This window comes from Melozone crissalis, unplaced genomic scaffold (genome assembly GCF_028551555.1).
Source record: "Melozone crissalis strain CALT ecotype California unplaced genomic scaffold, PUWL_Pcris_2 ptg000198l_1, whole genome shotgun sequence".
In the NCBI taxonomy this organism is placed as follows: domain Eukaryota; kingdom Metazoa; phylum Chordata; class Aves; order Passeriformes; family Passerellidae; genus Melozone; species Melozone crissalis.
In genome coordinates, this window is record NW_026535962.1 from 265,648 (window position 1) to 283,681 (window position 18,034).

The 18,034-nt window shown below is 50.1% G+C and overlaps 2 protein-coding genes across 2 annotated transcripts; both read right to left on the reverse strand.

The window, feature by feature from the left end:
• Positions 1-696: 696 nt before the first annotated feature.
• MOV10 (Mov10 RISC complex RNA helicase) lies at positions 697-6,589 on the reverse strand. Its single transcript, XM_054294049.1, has 20 exons — positions 6,456-6,589; positions 5,656-5,749; positions 5,427-5,560; positions 5,106-5,344; positions 4,785-5,025; positions 4,475-4,597; positions 4,233-4,386; positions 3,991-4,145; positions 3,694-3,870; positions 3,458-3,605; positions 3,206-3,367; positions 2,679-3,111; positions 2,465-2,584; positions 2,274-2,376; positions 1,950-2,073; positions 1,679-1,870; positions 1,460-1,534; positions 1,223-1,348; positions 965-1,053; positions 697-811 (listed from the first exon to the last, which is right to left on the reverse strand). The coding sequence occupies exons 1-20, from the start codon at positions 6,587-6,589 to the stop codon at positions 697-699; spliced, it is 3,138 nt and encodes a 1,045-aa protein (XP_054150024.1).
• A 1,022-nt stretch (positions 6,590-7,611) lies between these two features.
• Positions 7,612-17,958, reverse strand: CAPZA1 (capping actin protein of muscle Z-line subunit alpha 1). Its single transcript, XM_054293991.1, has 10 exons — positions 17,903-17,958; positions 14,569-14,632; positions 14,265-14,316; positions 13,392-13,455; positions 11,870-12,076; positions 11,401-11,480; positions 10,896-10,974; positions 10,338-10,409; positions 9,687-9,749; positions 7,612-9,116 (listed from the first exon to the last, which is right to left on the reverse strand). Exons 1-10 carry the CDS (start codon positions 17,939-17,941, stop codon positions 8,976-8,978), a joined length of 861 nt encoding a protein of 286 aa, XP_054149966.1. The 5' UTR covers positions 17,942-17,958; the 3' UTR covers positions 7,612-8,975.
• Between the last annotated feature and the right edge of the window lie 76 nt (positions 17,959-18,034).

The following is an 18,034-nucleotide window of genomic DNA, read 5'->3' on the forward strand; positions in this document are numbered from 1 at the left end:
CCCTGTCTGTGTAAGCAAGGCCCACCTCGGACTCAGCAGTACACTGCTTTTCTTTAAACATTTATTCGAGGGAAATAGAGTGTCTGCACGGCCATGCCAGCTCTCAGGCCAGGCAGCTGCCCAGAGGAGAGCTGAGCCAACCCGTCCCAGACCAGGTCCCTGCCTTCCCCAGTCACCCATCACAGCAGCAGCGAGCTCCCCTGTGCACCCAGTGATGCTCTTTGGAGGCCAGAGCCTCCAGGCTTCAGCCTTTCACTGAATGGTGAGACCAGTCACAGAGAGTAGTTTTGCCACAGCCATGTAAAAAAATTATTAAAATGGAGAGTTGTCCCAGTCTGGTGCTGGTGTGGGCTTCGTGGCTGGCAGCAAAGGCTGGCAACACCTTCTGGTCCTGTGAGTTCAGCCCCATCTCCACAGGGATGCATGGAGCACCCCGGGACTGGGACAGAAAAAGCAGGAGCTGCTGCAGGCTTGGGACAGGCTGAGGGGGATGCACCTTCATGGGGCTTCTCCTCCCTTCCCAGGTGCATTTCCTGCAGAGAAACCTCATGGCAGAGCTGGCTCCTGACTTTGAGATGGAGACAGGCAAGCCCTAAGCAAAAACTGATTTAAGTCCTGCGGCATTTGGGGCAGGAGAGGCCTCCCAGTGCCCCAGCTGTTACCCTGGCCCTGCTGCCAGCTCTGCTCACCTGGGTGCTAAACTCTGAGCTGCAGTGCCTGCAGGTCGTCGGCGAGTCTGTCCTCAGCTGTGCCCTCCTCCTCGAAAGGGTATCCGGTGTAGCCCCCCTGTTCCTTGCAGTACCTGAGGAACCTGCAGGTGCAGAGCGAGGGGAGCGTGGGCACGGGGTGGCACCGGCCCCGCTGCTCTGTGGGAGTGGGCACGGCCTGGCACCACGTGCTGGCAGCAGGACGGGGCAGGTGCTGGTGAGCACTGCCAGGGGCCAGGAGCACAGGAGCAGCTCACCTGAGCCAGTGCTGGTCCTTGCTGAGCACGGTAGGATTACCCACCACGATCAACAGAGCCTTGGCCCTGGTGATGGCCACGTTAAGCCTCTGAAGAGGACAAGCAAGAGGGTGTTACCTGCTGCAACACCTCTCATGGTCCCGCAGCCCCAGCGGGGTGTGGGCAGCTCTGGTGGCATGAGCAGCCAGAGCAGCTCTACCTGCCTGTGAGAACCACAGGGCAGAGGGGGATGCCAAGGGACACGGGGCTAGGCAGTACCTTGGGGTTCTTGAGGAAGCCCAGCCTGAAGGTCTGGTCGAACTGGAGGTACATGCTGCAGCTGCGCACCGTGGAGATGAGGATCACCTGCCGCTCCTGGCCCTGGAACTCTTCCACAGAGCCCACCTGGGGCAGGGACAGCAGGTGAGGGCCGGGAGCACCCCTGGGCTGGGGCTGTCAGGCCTCCTTCCTCCTGTGGCACGGTGTGCTCCTCTCGCCTCCATGCCCAGGACCTACCTTCAGCTGGCTGATGTCCGGCAGCTCCTGCAGATCGGGATCCAGGCAGGTGATGGCTTTCCGGATCTTCTCTACCTGAGTGGAGGCACGAGGCGAAATCCAGCCTGCACAGGGCCATCCTTGTGCCAGCCCTGTCCCAGCCCATCCATCCCAGTGCTCCCTGTCCCTTGGGAGGTCTCTGCTCTGCCTCTGCCCTGCCTGCAGAGCTGTGTCCCTCACCTGCTTCCTGTAGGGAGAGATGATGCCAATCTCCTTGGGGGACACACTGGGGCAGCTTCCCCTGCCCCGGCTCTGCAGCAGCTTCTTGAGGTAGTGGACCAGAACCTCAATTTCAGCCGTGTTGAAGAATGAGGGACTCTTGGCCTCTCTCTGGTCTTCCCCACAAACCCCATGGAAGATGATGGGGAAGCCCTAGGGATGGAGAACATTTGGCTCTGCTCTGCCTGTGCCTCGGGGAACCCCCTGGGTCAGTCCCTCCTGCGCCCCTCACTTTTTTGGGAAGCTCCTCCCAGGTACAAAACAGATTCCGGATGTCAAGCCTGTTGCTCCTGCACACCTTCAGCTCGTTGTCATAGAAGAGCTCGTTGGGGATCCTGAGAATGGCCTCGTGGGACCTGGGAGAGGCAGGACCATGCCAGGGTGGGTGCCATGTGGGTTCAGAGCCCTCTCGGGCACCATGCACCCAGGACAGCAGGTGCCCTCCGATCTCCCACACCAGCTGGGCACTCTGAGGCTCTGGGGGACAGATCCTGGAGTGCCACAGCCACCAATCCCTGCTGGGCTCGACCCCTTCCTGCACTATCGCTGTCCCCACCTGTAGTTCCAGAGCAGCTTGGTGATGAACTGTGGGTCGTACCCTCCACTCGACTTCTGGTACAAGGGGTTGTGCAGCATCAGCCTCTCCAGCAGCGAGGTGCCTGTGCCCAGTGATATCCTGTGGCTCCCCACAAGGTCACTCAGCCCCTGTGGGGCGCCCACAGCACTCCCACTCCTCTCCCTACTCACCCAGACCATACTGGATTGCCAGTGGTGAGGTCAGGACGGGGCCCAGCTGCTTGGGGTCTCCTGCCAGCACCAGCTGCCCCCCATTGGGGTTGGTCTCCTCATCCATGGGCGCCAGGAGCCCTGGGGACAGGGAGAGCTCAGCCGGGAACGGGAGGAGCCCAGGCCATGCAGAGAAACTGGCCCTTGGGGCAGCAGGCGGGCGGGCGCTGCTCACCCGCGACGGCGACGATGCTCTCCGGCTCTACCGCGTGGCCACACTCGTCGATGAACACGTGCGAGAAAAACCCAGGGGCGAAACTGGCTGACACCAGCCTGGAGGAGAGACGCAATGAGGCTGTTCTCAGCATCCTGCCCCACCTGGCCGTCCTTCCCCTCCTGCCCTTCACCCTCATCCTCCCACAGGGGAGGGATTTCCCTGCTGCTGCCTGCCCTCCTCCAACCCCTCCCTGCTGACTCCCAGAGGGTCTGCTTCCACAGCCCGGCTGCAAGGCAGCCCTAGGTCCACCTGCCACGGATGCTGGGGACAATCCCAGCTCCTCTGACCTTCCTGCTGTCACCAGTGTGGTGATGATAATCCGGTAGTGGCTCAGTCTCTCCTTGCTTGGGTACACGTAGCTGCTCTGCTCATCATCCCAGTTGCAGCAGGGCTGGAGCACAGGCATTGGGTGAGGTCCCATTATCCTGGGGAATGCCAGCCCAGACGTGCTGTCAGGATTTCAGGGTGGAGGGGCAGGGACCTACCCTGATATCAGTGGGCACTTCCCTGTAGCTCCTGGAGCTGGCAATGAGCCTGTAGACATTCCGAGGGGCGATGTCCTTGATGATGCACTGGCACAGCAGGTCTGCAGCACTGTTGGAGGGGGCACAGGCCAAGATATGGGCATCCTTGAAGCATGTCCACACCTGAGTGGGAAGAGGAGGTGACAGCATTGAGCCCCACGGATGAGAATGGGCAGCAATGCTCAGGGCTGGATTTGGGCACCGGCCACCCACCTGCTTGATGGCCTCCACCATAGTGACCGTCTTGCCAGTGCCAGGGGGGCCAAAGATGAGGTATGGGGCTGGCCGGGACACCCCCGTCACGATGTGGGTCACAGCTTTGCACTGCTCCTCGTTGGTCTCCAGCTTGCGGTTAAACCACCTGTGGGAGCAGAGGCTGCGCTGCCCGAGCCCCGTGGCCTCCATCCCCTCGGCCCTCGGAGCCTCCACCCCGCAGAACTGGGACTCACCGCGGCTGGAAGGGCCCTGAGAAGAGGGACTTGTGGCAGGAGGCGGAGGGGAACAGGAGGCTGGACAAGCCTGGGCGCACGGCCAGCACTACAGCCCGGTGCTGCACCTGCAGTGGCAGCCGGCTGAAGGTGAAGGTCACATCGAACTTCAGGTTCTTCACAAACTTCTTCTGCAGCCTGGGAAGGAATGGTGTGAGCAGGGCATGGGGCACTCTCCCATGCCCTCCTGGCCCTTTCCAACCCACTCCTGGCCTTTGGCATCTCTGAGAAAGGCTGCTGGGACCAGACACCACTCACTTGGAGGAGAAGCCCAGCCTGACCCTGTCCAGCTCCACGCTGTGCACGTAGCCCTTGTAGCGGACGAGCGGGGAGTGGTCCCGCTCGCTGCTCAGGTGGGCAAACAGGTGGTCCCCTCTCAGCAGGGATGGGCGGTTCTCGGCCACGCCAGGCACCTGTGCCAAAGGGCCAGTGTGATGCCAGGCACTGGGGAGTGCCAGTGTTGTGCCAGCACCCCTCCCGTCCCTCAGCACCCCACGCACATCGAGAACCAGCAGTGCCCTCTCCTGCACCATGGTCACGTCCTGCATGTCGTAGCGACGGATGTCCACCTCCATCTGAATCTCCTCCAGGTGCAGCAGCAGCTGGAATTTCTGGTAGTAGTTCTCAGCCTGCAGAGGTGCTTCCAGCAGCGAGCTGAGGGCAGCAGCAATGTCATTGTGTCCCAGGGACAGCTTGGCACTCAAGGAGCACCTCAGCATTGCTCTCAGCCCTTGGCACTCACCGCATGGCAGCCCAGCTGGAGCTGGCTCTGGAGTTGGGTCCGAGCAGGATCGTGTCCTTGAGGCTCTTTGGGTACTGGTAGGTGCCCAGAGGGATCTCCCTCTCCAGTTCGTTTTTCAGGGAGCTGGGTGGAGGGGACAGCAGTGCCTCAGGGACTACGTGGTGTCCCCAGCCCCACTGTCACCAGCCATGGAGCAGGGTTGAAGCACTGTCCGGTGGTGCCAGGCAGTCAAGGAGCTGAACCTTGTCCTGGCTGGAGAAGAGGCTGGGCCCCTCTGCTCAGGACGGCAGCAGGTGAGCTCATCACATACCTGTCAGGGGGGACGCCATCCTCGGTGATGACTGTGACATGGCGCTGGAGGCTGGCCTCGTAGGGCTGGAAAGGTGCTGAGGGCCCCAGGTCCTTGGCCAGCTGGCTCTCAGCAATGGCAGCGACGTAGCGGGAGATGCTGAAGGACACGTCTGGCTCCTTGGTGAACTCGAAGGACACCACAGCGCTGAAGTGCCCATTGCAGGTGGTGAGGCACCGCGCCTGGATGGGGTACATCCCACCTGTGGGGTGAAGGGTGAGGCTGGGTCCTGCATCCTGCGTGTGGGGCAGGGCACGGGGCAGGGTATGGCATGGACCCTACCTGGGTGTAGCAGCAGGGACTGGCCCTGCACTGCCCCTTGCTCATCGGTGAAGGAGAGCTCCCGCGCCTGCTGCTGTGCCTGGAACCGCTGCAGTGTCACCACCTCTGTGCCACGGTTCTGCACCAGGACAGCGACCGTCCGGGGCTCGCCCGGCACCGCCGGGAAGCGAATATTCCCGTTGCCCTGGTCATAGTCTGAGGTGATCTCCACCCCGTGCTTCCCACGAATGAGCTCAGCCCTGTGGGGAGGGAGGGTCAGGCTTTCCCAGCCGGGCTGGGGGATCCAAGGGACGTGCCAGGGTGGGGTGCTGCTGGTCATACCACTGCTTGGCATAGCGCTGGGGCATTTGTGGAGTGGAGCTGAGCTGCTGTCCTGAGGCAGACGTGGCCACAGATGTCTGTGCATTGCTCCTGGGTCGCCGGTACTGGTCTGCCACCACCACATGTCTCTTCACCTGCAAGGAGCAGCCAGAATCAGAGTGGCCCTGGGACTCTGCAGGGGGCTCCTGAGGGGCCAGTCCTGGTGGGCACTGCCCCAGCACGAACTCACCTTGAATTTCACCAGATCTCCGCGCACCTGAACCTGGTGGGTTGTCCTCAGCGCAAACAACATGCAGGAAAAATTGGGCGTCCTTGCCTCAGTCCTGCGGAGACAAGGGAGAGGGTTTGTGTGGGACAGTGTGACTCGGCTGCCACGGGCACAGGCAGCTGGGATGAGGCAAGTGGGAAGACGAAGCAGGACACTGAGGCTGCAGTGAGGGGGCTCTCAGCAGGTCCCCTCTGCTCCAGCAGAGGAAGAAAGGCTTCCCACTGGCCTGTGCAAATCTTACATCCCTGCTGGCTGATCCAGCTGTGCCGTTGCTGTCCCAGCTATGCCACAGCCATTCCAGCTGTCCCACTGCATCACTGCCTGGCCCTGACAGCCACGCAGCCCCTGCCCATGCCAGTGCTCTGGAGCTGAGCTGGCACAGGTGGTGGCTCTGCTAAGGCATGGCCACCGTGCTCCCAGCAGCGATGACTCCCCAGGTACCTCCTCGCAGTCCCACCGGCGCACCGAGCCCTGGCTTTGCCAATGATTAACAGCGGCGACATTGCACAAGGGCCAGTGTGATTGGTGTCAGCAGGGTGAGGCGGGGGAGTGTGGTGGGCAGTGGGTGCCCAAGGCCATCCCCAGGCAGCTGCTGGGGGCCATGGAGCTGGGGATCATCCCTGCAGGGCTTTGGTGAGACAGGTGAGCTTGGGGACCCCAGTGATGCTGCTGGGGGCCAGTGGCGCCGGCCAGGCACTGGGGATGCTGGCCCAGGAGTTGGGAGATGCTGGCCCGGGTCTGTCCCAGGTGAGGGCTCTCACCTGCCGCGGAACTCCTGGTTGTAGATGGTCCGCAGCGTTTCCCGCAGGCTCGTCTGCTCCCGGCCCGTGTCCTGCAGGAACTGCACGAATTGGCACCCCCAGAGACTGGCCTCCGCCACGCTGAACCGCGGCATGGTCGAGCCGAGCCGAGCCGAGCCGAGCCGTGCCGAGATGGTGCCGCGTCCAGGAGTGCCAGGTTAAGCCGGGCTGGGCTGGGCTGGGCTGGGCTGAGCCAGGGCGGGTCGCGCACGGAGAAACGAAAGCGAAAGAGGCCGTGGGGCCGCGGGCCCGCCCGGCTGGGGCGGATCGGGGCTGGCAGGGACAGCCCGGGGCAGCAGCCGGGGGAGAAGGGCCCGAGGCAGGCACGGCACCAGGCAGGCTGCAGGGTGATTAGCGAAAGATTTGGAGAAGGACAGAGAGATAGAAACGCTCCTAAGGCTGGAGCACTGGCGGGGAACTGCTCCCAGCGTGCCCAAGGAGCAGGAGCCTAGCCTTGAGGCAGATAAAAGCCGTGTTGTGTGCAGAGCCTTATCTTGCGCCCTGCTTCGGCTTCACATTCTTGGAATTGCCGCAGCGATTTCCTGGATGGTCCAGGGCCGCAGCCCACAGCACCTGAGGCCCACACAACCTGCCATCTCCCCTGGGTGCTGCGCAGGCAGGAGCCGCTTACACTGCCCGTGAGCAGCTCCTGCAGAGCTGCGCAAACCCTCCGAAAGCCCTGCTTTTAGGATACAACCAGGATACAAACCGCATGTGTAGGATACAACCAGGAGTGTCTGAAGTAGGCTAAAGTAAGGTACTGAGAGTGAGTGGAATGACCTCCTTGCTGCCTTTTTCCCATGGTGAGGAGCTGCAATAAAGCTCTGTGATGGTTTCTATTTTAGTTTGGAAGCTCAGCCCTCCAGTTCCCATGTCTGTATACCAGGGCATTTGGACTGATACCATCCCTGCCTTAGTCATGGAACTGTTAAGATTGGAAAAGACCTTTGAGAGCATCAAAGTCCAACCACGAACCCAGCACCACTACTGTGATCACCACTAAAGCAGGTCCTCAAGTGCCACATTCACATTTTTGAACACCTTCCAGGATAGTAATGCCATTTCCTAGACTTCAGGAATTAAAAGGAATGAGACCATGAAAGAACAGACACAAATGGCTTTAAACAAAGACTGGTGTATTTGCACTAGACTAGTTGATACAGAGGATGCCTGAGGGATGAATTGTCAGTCTCAGCAGCAAATACAAATATATTTTAATTAGTTAAAACTCACAAAGGATAAGCACTTATTTTGCGGTGTTACTGTGCAAAACCTGAAGCGTAATGCACAGGCAACCCCACCCCTCTCTTCCCAACCCTTTTTCCTTTGTGTATTTAAAAACAAGAAGACATGAGCCAGTTTAAAAACCAGAACCTGCAAGGCGCCCAGTGATAACCAAGTGCAAACAAAGCAAAGGGAGTTCACCAAAGGAGGTTCACTTTGTAGCGAATCTGTGTTCCAAGATCTGAGAAAGGCGTATGTCTATCTCTTCATCCTCCCCTTCGGAGAAACTGTTATGACTGCTAGGTTTGATGTTAGAGGGGGAAAATAATAATGCAGAACAAGCATGCAGAAGAGATTCATTCCAAAATCCCCTCTAGGCATGACAATAAACTGTCCACAACTGAGACAAATGGAAAGGATTTTTTCTTTCACTTTGGTGCAAGTTTATTTATTTTGTACACTATCCATCCATACACCTGCGATACAAATCTATGAACCTGCCACAAAGCATTAAAGCACAACATACCTATTATTTTGTAGACATTTGCATTTTTAATCACCATCCAGCCCTTGTGGATCAGCAGTGACTCATCTTGTAGTTCTGTAAAAATGCAGATGTCTGGTAACCGTACATACACGAGGAAGGGGAGAAGAAAAATGTTCACTTTTAGGGAACATGGCTCAAATCTTCAGATTAAAAAAAAGTTACGTCCCCGGAAGAGCTGGGTCAGTAGGGAATTCTGTAAAGGATCCTGTAAACTCATTTTCTACAGCAAAATCTAAGCCTGCAGGCATCTGCTCTGTGGAGGCTGGGAATAAGGATACACAAGGACTCACTGTCTTGCACTTACTGTGTCTTGCAGTCGCCGTGAGCTCTTGGCAGGTTTGACAAACTTACTGGATACCTGGAGTGCTGAATACAGGTGAAGGGAACGCTCTGTACCCTCTCCTGGGGTAATAATAGGGCTTTTCCAGCTAGGAGGTTTTCCAGCCAGTGACTGAAAACAGCTATACTTCTGAGCCATGAATGGCTGAATTTAAATGACCTATTAAATGCAGCTACAACAGGAAGTTTATGTGGCAGGAAACACAAAACACAAAGACAACTATTTGTTCCATGGTTCCCTCTCAGGCTAGAAAACCTGGTAACTTTGAAAGCCCTAAAAATGCTGCTCTGGTTTAAAAACCATCTACTTGGCATAGGACCGTATTTGTTTTTTTGCACACGACTGTTTCATACACCTCCTTATTTCTGCATTAAGCATTCTGCATTTCTTTGCCAATCTTGTAGCTGAGGATTTTGTTCCAGTCAATCTTGGTGCGGGTGACGGGCAGCTGCCGGCGTAAGGCTTTGAAAGTGGTGTCTGACATGGTCTGGTAGTTTTCACTGATTGCTGTCTGCAAGGGCAAGCACATTTGGTGAGGGCACACATAAAACACTATGAGAACGCTCAACTTAGTGTTAAAGCCACAAACTCCTTTCTGTAAGGTGTACGGCCCACTATTAACTAAATTAATAAGGCAGTCATCAGTGTGTGTGCAAGTCAAAGGCTTTTTATTCACCTTCCCTGTAATGTAGCAGCATCTCCTTAGGTCTTTCACTGACTTATCTCTTTCCAGTCTCCTGGCACAGAGGCTGGGACAATGCAAAAGCTGTTGCACAAGTTTCCTCCGAGGAAAATACATTGACTCACCCACTCCTCCCTCCCATGCTTGTTCCAGGAATCATTTGTAACCCTTTAAAAAAACCGTACAGTAAACCTGATAGTTAATTACAACACACCTTTGTAACTTTACAGCTTTGTAACTATATTTTTTAAACAAATACTGCTACCCTTTTCTAAGCAATTCTTACAGGCAATACCAGATTCAGCTAGGAACAGAACGAGAGGTCACTTTTCCATGTTTCTATTAACTGCAAATGGAGACTGATATGATTCTGTTTTATTTAACTACCACTGATCTTACCTGGTACTCGTTTTCTGCATTTTCTATGATCTTAATAAATTCCTTAGCAGTTTGGACATCACTCTACAAAGGAAAAAAAAAAGTTTGCATGTTTAAAAGCAACTTACATAACTTACATAAGCTACACAATAGATTTATTCTCAAATGATAGGTTGAGTTTAGATAAAGTAGGTAACATCATCAGCTTGTGCCTTGTGGTTGTAGCTGGGTTCCTTCCACTTACTACAAACTGGGTAGAGGCTTGTGCTCCAAAGTGGAACAGAGCTGCACCCTAGTGAGCAAAAGGGAAGTGGACCTTCATGGTAAAATGAGTCACTCTGTAGCTGTTGGTCCCTCTACCAAACTAGAGGATTTCTTAATTTGCCTTAGCATATGTCTCTTACTGTTTCTTTCCCTTGGACAGAGATAGAAAAACATATTCTGTCCTTTTTAACCCTAACTACTATGAGAAGCTTTCCAATAGAGACTTTCTAATAAGACTGAATTTTAAGCAGTTGGGAATCTGGGATTCCTACGTGACTCTAAACAACACAGTGACTGTTCACCCTAAAATGACTTTAGTCAAGAGAATGCAGTCATAGCAGCATGCTTCGTGAGCTGTTAAAGGAATGAAAACAGTTGCTTATCATAAAGATCTTTTAGCATACTTACTGACACCTGTACAGAGTCCTGAATGTCTTTGTGACTAACCAGCTGGACATTGCCATCTTCATAGTAATGGACCTGGACAAAAAGACACAATGCAGGTTTTATTATGACCACTCTCTCCAGAATTCCTGACCCCCCAAATGCTACTAAAATGGCACAACAGAGCATTGTGCCAGTCTCCTCTGCTTACACGGGGACTAAAAGCAGGATGGATTGTCTAAAAGGTTTCATTCTTTGTCAAGACTGTTCAAGATTATGTTAATCAGTAAATGCCTAGAGCTAAGAGCAATTATAAGACTCAAGGTAGAGGTTTTAGCCCTATAAAGTGAAGCAAAGTAGAGGTCTGTAGGGTAATGCTACATAATAAACCACAGGCCAGATCTGAAACTATTACTAGAATACTAGATTTAAGAATTACTTTCTTGAATTGTTTATTTAATAACATCCTGACTCGAGAAGGACATCTCTGCTGCATTTCAGCACCTCACTCTGGGACAAATGCATTTGTGTAAGACAAGCACAATGCAGCTCCTCCTGTTACTGCCAGGAAAAATAACTCACCTGGATTTTGAGCACTGCAGCCACTTGAGCTGTTGGTGGTGTGATGGTAAACTTCCATTCTGATCTCCAACGCCCGTTCCTAGAAGCAATCAAAGCATGAAAAAACTATTTCCAAGAAGCTCTAACAGCAAAAAGAATGAAATTAATAACCAAGTTGTTTCTGATGTTGTCTTATCACCAATACCACATGGGATTTAGTGCTTTAGATGGCATGGAGTTAAATTTCTGCAGCCCAGCTGAATACAATGCAGCTTCAGTACAAAGAAGCTCCAGAGATGTAAAGGAGTATCTACCTAGCTCTGATAATGCCTTTTCCTCTGGAGAGGTCACAGGAAGAGTTTTGCTAAGTGCCAGGGGGGCTGCAAGGAAAACACACTACAGAAGGAAAAGAACTTCTTGGGAAGCCCAAAACTCCCTGTCCTTCAGACTGTGTCAGAGCTAGAGAATGGGGTGGTTTGAGGAACCAGGCAAAGGAAGAAAACACACTATGTTGAAATAGTCTTACCAGAAGTTTTTGGGCTGAAACTGGTGGCTCTCAATACAGGCAATAATTGTCTGCTGTCCATCTATAGATTTACCATAAACCTGTATTTAGAAAAAGAGTTAAAAAGGCCCAAGAGCTAAGGAAAGCCATTTTTAGTCTCTGTTCTTGGCAGCAGGGTGCAGGCTGCTGTGGCGGTACCTCACTGGGAACATGCACCACGAGTTACATTGTCCAACACCTCCCCTGGCAGGCATCTTATTATGGGTAGGTGTGAAGGTGCTTGGCAGTCACGCCTATGAAAAAGGTCTAATTCACCTTGACCTCTGTGTGCATGCCAAGACAGTTGCACCCTCTTTGGAAATGTCATTCCAAAGTTAGCCAAAATGCTAGTGAGGATGGAGAATTCCAACAGCTCTGCCCAGCACACTCTGCTCTGGGACTGAGTGACTCAGAGCAATACACTTTCAGGGAAACAAGATGGATACTCAACAGTGCAGAAGCCATTGGGGTAATGATCTTTGACGTAGGCTCTCAGTGCACTGTCACAGGCATCTCTCCATTGTTTTAAAGCCGATTCTGTGTCCTCGGGCTGGGGATCACTTGCTTCTTTCCTTAAGTGATCAAACTTGAAAGAAAGCTTGTTTCTTGGGTCTAAAAATCTGCCATTTCCCAGATCACCATGTTCTGTGATTAAGACCTGGAATAGAAGTTGAAATGATGATACATTTAGGCTGATATAGATGCGTTATTTTGCATTTTTACCTACTTGCATATCAGTATTACAACAGGTACTTTCATTGAGCTATAAGAAAATCAAAAATTTATGATATTAATAATTTAAATTAGTAGTTGTTGTGAGGCTAAAGGTAATACTCCACAGTAATACTGCACTTAGATTTCAGTCCCAGAAAAGATTGAACTACAATAATGTATATATTTGGCTTAAAATTGGGTATTCTTACAATAGAAGCAGGTTGCTTTGTCTTTAAAGTTATTTTAGCTGTATTCCTTCTTTGTTTCTAAAGGAAACAGAGACTTTTACTCTGAGATCTAACATTTATTGCCATGCTCCATGTTTTGCAATAGCTCTACTTCTAGGCAAGAAGGGTACATAGATGTGACTACTTCTAAAATATACCAACTAAAGCAGACCACAAAGCAGCCTTGCACATTCTCTTCTTTTTTCTTTTTCACCTCAATTCTCTGGTTTCCCAGATATTGACTTTATTGGGGTGGGTTTTTGTTTTTTTTTTTGTTTTTTTGCAGGTCTGTAACTTTCTCATCAAAGCTATTTCAACGAACAGCCCCCTTAATATATGCCTGCCATACTCCCATAAACATATCTGGGACACTAGAAAAGCTGGGTCAGAGCTTGGCTCAGAGAACAGAGCAGATGGTCAGGCAGCTTTCTGGCTTCTCTACGACTTGCTGTTTGTTCTAAAAAAAAAAGAATTAAAAAAACCCCTGAAATAACTTGTTTTGCTGGCATAGACTGGATAATATTAGGTATAATCACTACACCAAATCAATGACTTGGTATAAATAAAGATAAGTTTGTTTTTTAGGGTAGCTGGGAATAGATTAAAATTGCAGAAAATAAACCAAACAAACTATTAAGAATCTATTATCAATTGCCAGTAGGAACTGTAAGCAAGTAGCAATATAAGGATTTTTAAGTGAGCTTTAAATAGACAGTAATCTTTAATCACTCATACTCTTAAGTAAAATTCCAGTGACTTCAGTGTGGAGCTTTAAGGAACAATGAATTGGATTTGCTAAGTAGTACAACACAGAACTTAAAGAGAATATCTTGGTTATGCTTTGTTCTTATCAAAGTAAGTTTGTCATATTGATATGCGGGGGAAGGAGGAGGAGCGGTACCTTGTGAGCAGAATGAGCGAGTCAGCTGATGGTGATGTTGGCTTGTGAGCCAACATCCTGATGAAACAACATTTTTATTGCTTTTTCATAGCGCAGTATTACAACCTGGAGCGTACAAAGCTTCCTCTTACCTGATCCTCGTACCCTTCTATCTTCACCGGGGTGAACTGATCCATGTTGTACTGTGCAAATGCACTGTGGAGCACCAAAGGAACATGAACTTCAGCTGCACGTGCACATTTATTCTGACTCAAGGATTATATTGCAGCAAACGTCAACTTCATTGGGCAAACAATACACACAAGCACTGTTAAAGGATTTTCCAATACCTTTCACTGTAGATAGCTATAAACCCCAGGTCAAAAAGCATGTTTGTTTAGGGATGGCCAGGAAAATACAGAGTTCAAAAGTAGAACAGGAGATAGCCTGCAGAAATGTGAGCAAGCCAAGGCAAAACAGGAACACCCCAGCTACAATTTAGACAGCAGCAAGGTAAATAAATGAGTAGACGAATATTTACACCAATTTTCTTATGCAAAGACTTGCTGACTGACATGCCACCTAGCTTGAAATATATCTTAGCATCAAAAAGCCTGTATGTGTAATCTTTAAGCACCTTCTGATGAAGCTGTGGAAGTAAACAACAAATTTTTATTGAGGGCAGTTCCTTTTCTAAACTTAGGCTATGGATTAATCAGTATTTCAGGCTTCACTAACTTTATAAATCAGATGATTCAACATGATCAGACATTGCTGCTGCTGCAGAGTTAAACTTTTTGGCAGCATGCCTTCCTGTCAGTTTTATACAGCACAAATTTCCATCTAGGGCTTTTAAAAAGAATCATCCACACCTTTCATTATGTACTTTGTTAGGTGGGCTAAGGAATTACATAAGATTGCTCTGAATGCAGCAAATGGTTTTCTTTGTCACAGAATGATGGGTATAAGAAAACAGAAGGATCTCTGATGGTAATTTGACTTGTGTTTGAAATCTCAGTACTTACTGTGCTGCTCCTTCCCTGAGAAGATTGTCATTGTTAAGCAATAACCGGACATCTGGAGAAGAAAGGGTCCAGGTGTGTTACTGGATTTTTTATCAAATGCTTCTCTTTATGCACTTTATTTTCAACTGTACACGTGCAAACATTAAAAGAAACAATTTCATTAGGCAGAAATAGTCCAGAAGAACTGCAAGCTTTCCCAGGCCACTTAACCTTAAAAGCAGTATGGTGTGACACAGCCTTAGATTCTTATAATAGATAAAACATGAAGAAAACACCACAGATCATTTTTTCCTTAATTGCCTACCATTGAATACTTCATTGAACTCTCCAGGGGGAGCATGAGTGATGAATTTTGCAGCTATACGCACCTACAATGAAGTAGAAAAGTAATTAAAGACAAAAGATAACTTACTGAGTTCACACATATTGAAGCAATTCACCAACAAAACCACCTCTGAAGGGAGAGAAGGTGGCAGATTTAGGGAGAAATCTAGGCATGCATTGTCAAGGTAGAAATAGTCTTGTAAGACTGATTAAAGCAAGGCTGGACAGGGCTTGGAGCAACCTGGTCTAGTGGAAAGTGGGCAAGGGGTGGAACTGATGATCTTCAAGGTTCCTTTCAACCCAAACCATTCTGGGTTTCTATGGAGGCACGTGATGATGAAGGAAGGCATTAATAACTGAGAAAGCCAAATTTCAATGTCCAGAAACTCCAAATCTGGAAGAGAAAAACCCTGTCTCTTCTAAAAGTGTAATTAAACTGCAATGTGTTCTGAAATCCAATATACATGTCTTGCACAGTTAGAATTTAGGTGGTCCAAATATTGGTTCTATTGGAATTGGTAAGAGTTTATGGTTTTCATTATAAAACCTTTTATAGCTTTTGCAGGACCAAAGGGAACAGAAAGATCTTGGAAGAAATGAAAAAGGAAATGCCACAAAATTAAACCTCTCCCTTAGAGTAATAAAAACATCCCATTTCCTCTGACAGCTAACATTTCCAGCTAACAAAGCTGACCAATGAGCCTCTCTGGTCTAACAAGACATTTATTGAAAGTGACTAAAGAATTGTTCATTAGAACTCTGATTATCTTCTACTTTTCATTCTGAGCAGCAAAACAAAGAATTGTGTTTATATATGTAACTGCTTCACTTGAGTTATCACCAGAGCTGGAAATAACTCACTTCTCTCAACAGTCTTCTCTGTTTTAATTAGAAATTGTTTGTATTGTTTGTCACATAATTATTTTAAGCAAGCCATGAAAAGAAATAAATACCTTTCCAAACAAAAGGTACTTGCCTTATTCCAACAGGATCAAGTAACAACTCTGCCTTAACTGGACTGAGTTTCAGATAAAAATAGACTGTCTTCCAAATTAGCAATGATTTTGAAAAACAGATATATATTATTTGTGCCTGAAGAAATTAAGCAATACAAAGAAAACGTTAAAAAGACAGTATCTTGTGTAGTTGATCAATAAAATAGAAAACATTTCGGTCAAACTATTGAAATCAGGAGTGCAGGAAACAGGCTGGGGAGAGATTAATTTGAAATGTCAAGCACTCGAACGGTTGTTGGTTTTCGGAGCGGGTTGATTGGAGGGCGGTGTCAGGATGCTCCTCTGCAGAAACACCAAAATAGGACTTTCTGCAACTGCCCCATTTCCTGGCCCCTGGGGCCATTTCAGGTGTCATTTCAGCTCTGCAGCATCAACTTCCTGCTTCTAAAATGGGGAAAGTGTCTGAGGGGAAGGGAAGCTGCTCAGCCATTAGTTTAAACTGGCAAAACAGCAGCAGAATGAGCTTGAGCAAAACGGGAGATTTCAGAGGAACTTACAAGAAAACCACGGAATCACAGACTGGTTGGGTTGGAAGGGACCTCAAAGCTCCCCCAGTGTCCCCCCTGCCATGGCAGGGACACCTCCCACTGTCTCAGGTGCTCCAGCCCCAGTGTCCAGCCTGGCCCTGGGCACTGCCAGGGGTCCAGGGGCAGCCCACCCTGCCAGGGAACAATTCCCAATTCCCCGTCTCCCACCCATCCCTGCCCTCTGGCAGTGGGAGCCATTCCCTGCGTCCTGTCCCCCCTGTCACTCCAGGCCTTGTCCCCAGTCCCTCCCCAGCTCTCTTGGAGCCCCTTTAGGTGCTGGAAGAGGATCTAAAATGTCCCTGGAGCATTCTCTTCTCTGGACTGGACACCCCCAGCTTTCCCAGCCTGTCTGAGAAATTAATCTCTTACCTAAAATACGCCCAAAGAGAATAAAGGAGTGAAGCTTGGAGGATGGAAGGAATTAATTTTGTTGCTCAACTGACGTTTTTGAGTTTTTCCTTTACTTTAAAGTACCGTTAAACTCAAACTTAAAAAATTAACATATATAAAGTTCTCGTCTCATCTGAATAGTCACATGCTACAGAAAATCCTTGCTGCATGTTTCTCTTTCAGATCCTCCCTTGAGGTTATCCTTCTCTGCCTGTGTGAGCCATGGAGTTAGTTGAAATAGAATGTTCTAAAGGCCTATATCAATTCTGCTCTGGAATACTTATTTCAAACAACATCACCTAAAATACTAACAGATGAACTGCACCTCTAAAGCCCTGCTTGTTTCACAGATGATGTCACTGAAATGAAGCTGAAATTGCAGTTTAAAGGAAAAATGAAAGCAACAGCCGGCCTTGTAGGATCCTTGAAGATCCATGAGCCTGAACAACTCCTCCAGAATATTAAGAAATGAAGCAAGCAATAAGTGTAACACTTCTGTGATGTAAGGAAGAGTAACAGTACATTTTTATACTGCGTGCAGACAACAGCATATTACCAAGCAGCGAACTTGCAGTAACTTTCTCCACATTCCTACACAAGAAGAACAAACTGCTCATTTCCCCCTTTCCTAAAATAATTATGGCTCTATTTACTCTGACTTAGTCCTTTCCATCCAGCTTAATTCTCAGGATCTGCATCGCAGTTCCTGTCAGCATCTGGGGTGAGCAGAAAATGCAACAGCATACTCGGAGGGTGTTTAGGAAGTGAAGAGATTGCAAAGCACCTTAGAGACACGCTGGTTACTTTGCTGATTTGGGAAAAACAGCCTAGAAAACACATTTTCACAAAATTATTTTGGTTGGGAAAGACCTTCAAGATCACCAGGCGATCCAGCTGTGACTGTCTCCCACGCTGTCAACAAGATCAGAGCACTGGGTGCCACGAGTCCTTCCTTGATCAGGGATAGGGACTCCACCACCTCCCTGAGCAACCCCTTCCAATGTCTAATTGTCCTTTCTGTTAAGAAGCTCCGCCTGATGTCCAACCTACACATCCCCTGGTTTAGGTTGAGACTATATCCATTTTCATGCAAAACGACTGGCCGAGACCCATCATCTGCACCAACGCAATGAGGAAATGGGAAGGCAATGAGGAAATGGGAAAGCAATGAGGAATTTGGAAGGAAAAGTGCAGGTAAGGAACAGCCGGTCCTTCAGCCGGGCGGCGGCGGCCCGGTGGTCTCGGGAGCCCGCCCACCCCGAAGCACTCGCAGGCCGGCACACCGGCACCAGATGAGCTCGCCCGCCGCTCCCAAGCCAGTGCCCTCCCGGGGGCAGGGACACAGGCCCACGGCGGAGAGAGGGCCACCCCCTCCCTTTACCTTCTCCTCATCCGACACCCGCTCCTCCAGGTCCGCCATCTTGGCAGCTGTGTGCCCGGCCCCGCAGAGTGCATGCCGGGAGCGCTGGGCGGCGGACCGAACGCGCTGGCGGCGCCATCTTAACTGCGGGCA